The 6519-nt window shown below is 46.8% G+C and overlaps 1 protein-coding gene across 1 annotated transcript in view; it reads left to right on the forward strand.

Annotated features, from left to right (window-relative positions):
* The window catches only part of TENM2 (teneurin transmembrane protein 2), a 910242-nt gene that overhangs the window by 873437 nt on the left and 30286 nt on the right, over positions 1-6519 (forward strand). Inside the window, exon 27 of the mRNA XM_006766332.2 lies at positions 371-606. Coding sequence (XP_006766395.1) covers positions 371-606 — 236 coding nt within the window. The remainder of the gene's footprint in view (positions 1-370; positions 607-6519) is intronic.

Raw genomic sequence — 6519 nt, forward strand, 5'->3', positions numbered from 1 at the left:
ATATATTTTAGTTTTTGTTAATTTTTGTCCATTTGAGCTAACATATATGTTAAGGATCAGGGATTTGATTGACACAAATTGTGTAGGCGATAGACATCTTTAAATGCACTATTAATAGTCTTCGGCGAGTAAAGGAAAAATATCCCAGCATAATTGTTTCTGGAGTGCCACATATTAATAATGTTTTTCTTTCCACGGATCAGTAGCATCTCTGCTACCCCCCTGAACATTGTGCGTGTGCTAATTGAAGGCCGCCTTAGACTGACAGCTGCGAAGCACCATGGAAACCTATAAAAACAGGACTTCTGTTCTCTTGCGACTGAGTGGATAATTTATCTCCCTGTCCCCGCCCCCACTTGTATTTCTCCAGATCAAGTGCGGAACAGCTACCAGCTCTGTAATAACGGGACCCTGAGGGTGATGTATGCCAATGGGATGGGTGTCAGCTTCCACAGTGAGCCCCACGTCCTAGCAGGCACCATCACCCCCACCATTGGCCGCTGCAACATCTCCCTGCCCATGGAGAATGGCCTAAACTCCATTGAGTGGCGCCTAAGAAAGGAACAGATTAAAGGCAAAGTCACCATCTTTGGCAGGAAGCTCCGGGTAAGTGGTTCCACCGAACTTGTCACCACCAAGTGGTAGGGGATGCACTTCGTCCTCGGGACCAGAGGAAATGTCCCCGTTCCCAAGCCTCCCTGGAAAAGACAGGTCTTTCCCCCAGACGGGAGGAGCCATGTATCCCTCGGGGACTGACACCGTTTCCTGGGATTGAAAATGGGGGGACTGACCTTCTGCTACAGCTACAGGTAGCCTGAGTCCTCATTTCACACACGCCTTCTTCTCCCTCAGCGCCCGCTGCTGGTTGGCCAGTTCAGACGAACTGGTGCCAGTGCCTCCCGGGTAATTTGCTAAACACCCAAGGAGTTGACAGTCGGGTGGAATATGTAGATGCAGGACCGTCCTACAGGCTCAGCGAGAAGATAGAGGAGGAGCTGTCCCCCAGCCTGGGAATCAGGGCAGGTTTCCCAGGGGGAGGCAACCCACAGTAGGAAGTTTTGACCAACCCTCGCCTCCCCAGTCTAGGCAACTTACAAGTTGTATCTTTCAAAAATGAACACATAACAGCCTGAACCAGTTTGGCTCAGTGAATAAAGTGTCGGCCTGCACACCAAAGGGTCCTGGGTTCGATTCTGGTCAAGCGCATGTACCTTGGTTGCAAGCTCCTCTACGGCCCAGGCCCTGGTAGGGGCACGTGCAGGAGGCAACCAATCGGTGGGTTTTTCTCACATCGATATTTCTCTCTGTCTTTCCCTCTCTCTTCCACTCTTTCTGAAAATCAATGGGAAAATATCCTTGGGTGAGGTTTTTTTTTTTAATTAACAACATCTGTTGAGAACTTTCATGATACAAGCGCTACCTTAGATGCTTTACTTACATTATTTTATTTCCAGCAGCCTCATGGGGGTAGCTATTATCATCTCCATTTTTCAGTGAGAAAACACAGAGTCTGGGAAGTTAAATAACCCATCCAAGGGCACGACGGGTAGAAAATGGCAAAGCCGGGACTCAGCCCCAGCTCCGTCTTTCGGTGTGTTTCACGTACCGGCATTCTTAACCGCCAGGCCACACAGCTTCCCGTTTAGATCCCCAGGCACCCAGGTCCTCTGCAGCCTGCTCTGGTCCTTTATCCGGCACTCAGGACTGTCTCTGACTTTCAAGGGGCAATCCTAAGGATCCCAGGCTCCATCAAATCCGGCACATATTCACTGAACGCCTACTATGAGCCAGGCACTGTGCCATGTCCTGGAATACAGGGCACGCCACACAAAACCCCTCCCCTCCTGCAGCTCACTTACAGGGGTGGGCGGAAAGGGGCAAGAGGGCAGATAATAAGTAAATGAATCCATAACTGGAATAACTGCAGAGGGAGATAAGCACTAGGAGAATAGGACACAGTGGAGCAGGGCAGAGTTTAACAAGTGCTCAGAGCCCCTGAGAGTAGAAGGCTTGCTGTCCAGAGAACTTGGCTCATCCCTTATGCCGGGTTGTTGGGCTGAAATCCAACCGACCCAGGTGACTGCCCTGCAGAGCCAGGCCGTTTCATCTTAGGGTTTGCCTTTGTCTAGTTGGAGTCTAATTGTTCACGTCAGGTTATCAGCTGGCTCCCATGTTGGCTTCCTCTGCTGGCTATCTGCAGAGTCGCAAGCTGTGCACAGTATCTTCCTAAAGACAAAAATGGCCTGGCCAGCGTGGCTCAGTGATTGAGCATCGACCTATGAGCCAGGAGGTCATGGTTCAAGTCCCAGGTTGTGGGCTCAGTCCCTGGTGTGGGGTGTGCAGGGGGGCAGCCAATCAATGATTTGCTCTCATCACTGATGTTTCTGTCTCTCTCTCTCCCTCTCCCTTCCTCTCTGAAAGCAATAAAAATATTCTTTTTTTAAAAAAAAAGACAAAAATGAAAGGAGGTCATTAGCTAAATCCTTCATAACTGGATTTCAAGGCTGTGTGATTGATTTTTAATACTTGGCATGGTAGAAGTTGATCATACGTAGTAATCACACCTTCTCATGTAGTACTCAGCTATGCATTTTGACTGAGTTTTCCAAATAAAGATAAAATGTGGGCCTAAAACAAAATGGCTATCATCCCAACTCTGAATATTAACAACCTTAATAATGGGACTCTTGGTAATTAGCAGAAGTTAGGCACGCAGGTCTTATAACTGCATTTCTGCCAGGGTTAGATTTGCTGGCATCATGTTTATGCAAATCAGAACACAGCTTTATCTATCAACACCTCAACACTTAATTGTCTAGTGTTAGTTCCTGTAACAATAATCACATATCCATTTAGCTCTTAAATGAAAATCACTATGAGATTATAACAGGTCGAGTGGACTGAAAATGTAATTTGAAAATGAGGGAGAAAGCCTGGAATTTATTTGCATCTCATTTAGTTTAATTCAATTCATAAATTGTTTAGTGAATGAAATAAAAGCAGCTCGCGGAGATTGGCGGGGAGCAGGTGGAAAGGCAGGGTGGAGTGGGATGTGGGTTGAGAAACCGGGGAGTGGCCCTGTCCTCAGATGTGCCCACGGCAGGGAAGTTGGCAGCCGCTCACCCAAGCTGTCTGGTGGCCCATGGGACTGCAGGCCTTTCTCTCCTTACCTTTGGTCCTGACCTTTCTTTTCACTCCATTTTGACACCCCGAATTTTTTCATTCATTTCACAGAATGGACTCTTAGGAGACCATTACATGTGATGATTATAATTGCTTGCTTTCCTGGGTAGGTCTAGTTTTATTTTCTTCTAGGTTTAAGTCTCTCCTGTATTGGGACTGAAAATGAAATCCACGTTTCAAATATTTTTTAAAAAGATGTTTTCTCAGTGCCAACTCTACATGCAGGATGATGGAGGGAGTAGACTAGAGGGAGAGAAAGAAAACGAAATCTTGCCTGCAGGAATTGGACGGTCTAGTGGAGAAGGCAGTGGGAGGAGTGTGATGTAAGCTGTCATAGAGGCTAATGTCCCATGGGCAGGGACGCTGCGTGGGGTCGTCAGGAGAGGAGAGGCTGTGGCAGGGAACAAGCCCTGACATCTTGGGGGCTCGGAGCATCAAACCAGGTATCTCAGCTCTAATCGCTCTCTCTTGTGACCCCGCCATTGTAAGCGCATGGCCTCTCGGGTTACTGGGGAAGGGGAGGTGGGCTTGGATGACAAGGGCGCTTACTGAGCAGGGCTGGGTGAGGACACAGTGGGGTCACTTCAACTCAGCTGCAAGGAGGCCCAGGAAATGCTGATGAGCACTGAGCAGGGCCCGGCCACCCTGAGGTTTGACAGGCGGGCAGGAGGAGCTTCGTGGAGGAGTGGAAGTCAGTCCTGAGGAGCTGCAGGAATTGGCCAGGTGAAGATCAAGGGAAGGCGTGATCAGCCGGAGTGTTGCCTGTGAGACAGAAAGAGGTCAGAAAAGGGAATGGCATTTCAGAGGCTTTAACTCAGCGTGGCCCGAGGGAAGGGAATGTGTTACACTGGGGTGCAGATTTTAAAAAAAAAATTGAGCTGGCAGGCTGCACATGGGAGGGAATAGTTTGCTGGGCTGGCATTTATCCTGAGGACGGTGGGGGGCGGTTGCAGGTTTAATTAGCAGAGTGATGGGTAGGGATGTGTAGTATTAGAAAGACCTCTCAGAGCCCAGAAATAAATCCTTGCTTCTATGGTCCATTAATATAAGGTAGAGGAGGCAAGAATATACGGCGGGATAAAGACAGTCTCTTCAGTAAGTGGTGTTGGCAAAACAGGACAGATACGTGCAAAAAAGAGAAAAGAAACTGGACCACTTTCTTACACCAGATACAAAAATCATCTCAGAATGGATTGAAGACTTACATGTTAGACCTGAAACCATAAAACGCCTAGAAGAAAACATAGACAATTAACCCTTTGGTCTTGGTCTTAGCAATATCTTTTTGGATATACCTCCTCAAGCAAGGGAGACAAAAGAAAAAAGTAAACAAATGGGAGTACATCAAACTAAAAGGATTTTGCACAGTGAAGGAAACCATCAACAAAACAAAAAGACAACCTACTGAATGGGAGAAGATATTTGCAAAGGATACATCTGATAAGGGGTCAATACCCAAAATACATAAAGAACTCATACAACTTAACACCAACAAGGTCAACCAAAGACCTTGTATGCATATGTGTGAACTAGGAGGTCATGGTTCCATTCCTGGTCAGGACACATGCCCAAGTTGTGGGCTTGATCCCCAGTGTGGGGCGTGCAGGAGGTAGCCAATCAATGATTCTCTTTCATCACTGATGTTTCTATCTCTCTCTTCCTCTCTGAAATCAATAAAAATATTTTTTTTAAAAAAAGAAGGAAAATAATGTAGGTTAAATCACACACACACCAGATATATTTTGCATTCTCCAAAGCCAAAATTCTCACAAGGTAAAACGCTGGCCCTGAGGATGGATTGGTAAGCACATTAATGCCTCCCCTCCCCCCAGCAAGCTCTTTTCCTAGACTTTTTGGAAGACAGAACTGAAGCTGACCCCTTCTATTAAGATTTAAAACTTCTGCTCTATCCTGAAATGGATTTGGTGCGTGACTCACTCCGAAAAGGAAGACATGTAACCAGGATATTTCCTCCGGCTTATGATTTGCATCAAGATTGCAAAAGCAAGAAACAGCCACTTGTGTAGGAGGCAGAACAAAAGAAAAATTGCTTCCAAGGTAATCTTCCATCATGATATTGGTATTAGCGTTATGAGTACTCCCAGAGGAAGTGGGAGTTAGTAATTTTGTTTTGGTTTCCACATAATTAATATGACATTGCAATTACACGTTGGCTTGCGTTACTTTTGCTTTTGTGGCGAATGACTGTGACAGAGGAGCGAGGTATGAGGCAGCCATGCGTGTGTGCCTGGGAACACACACCCGTGAACCCAATTCTGCACGGAGCCCATTCAGGTAGATCTGTTGACATACTCGGTCGTCATGAAAGCCTGGATTTCACCAGCTCCTTCCTGCTCCAGTGCATCCACTCTGCACCGACTAACGTTTCCTTTTGCAAATACCTCGTATGTGCTTGGAACTGTACTCAGCACTGCGTGTTTATTGGTAAACAGAACAGACAAGACTCTAAATTGCGAATAATGCTTGTGCAGAAAGAACAACTTGTAAGACATTTCATATTAGCTTAAAGAATACTTCATTAGAAGGACAAACTTCTGCAGACACGTTAAACAAGGCATTCCCCAAGCAAGTGTTACTTTGGGTGACTTGCTGTTTGGGAGGGTGTGATGGAAAAGGGGTAAGACCCTGCTGGAGTTTAGTCATGGGAATTGTGATGGCTGCTAGAAAGAAAACTGTAGGGTGAGGACAATGGGAAATGTCTGATTTAGGTTAAGGCCACTCTAAGAAAATGGCATTTGAGCTGAGAACGGAATGAATAGGAATTTTCCAGGCAAGGGATGGGAGGAAAGCCTCCTATGTGAGGGTACCAGCATGTGCAAAGGCCCTGAGACATAAAAGACTGTTGCTTGTAACCTGAGTAGGAGGAGAGATCAAGGGCATGGGGGCTTATTGGCCCTGGTGAGGGTCTTGAAAATACAGAAGTCCTCCTTGGATTTCCCCTCTAGAGTAGGGTGGGGAACATCCGGCCTGAGGGCCACATAAGGCCCATGAAATCATTTGGTCTGGCCCTGCGCAGGCATGAGGGGTGAGTTAATGAAATGTTTGACCAAATACAGCAGGCTAATTGCTAAGCTGATAATTTTGTAGGGCCCGCGAATGATGTTATAAATACCCAAATGGCCCTTGGCAGAAACAAGGTCCCCACCCCTGCTCTAGTGAATGCGAAGGAGAATTCATCGGCAGGCTGACGTCTGCTTCCTTCTTAGACGCTGGAGACATGTGACATACCTGGCTTCTGAAAGTCCAAGTTGAAGGGTGACAAGTACAAGCTCATTCTGGTTGTCTGGGCTGAGCTTCCATAGCAGATGCGACTTT

The sequence above is a fragment of the Myotis davidii genome, unplaced genomic scaffold (assembly GCF_000327345.1).
Source record: "Myotis davidii unplaced genomic scaffold, ASM32734v1 scaffold18, whole genome shotgun sequence".
NCBI classification, from domain to species: Eukaryota; Metazoa; Chordata; class Mammalia; order Chiroptera; family Vespertilionidae; genus Myotis; species Myotis davidii.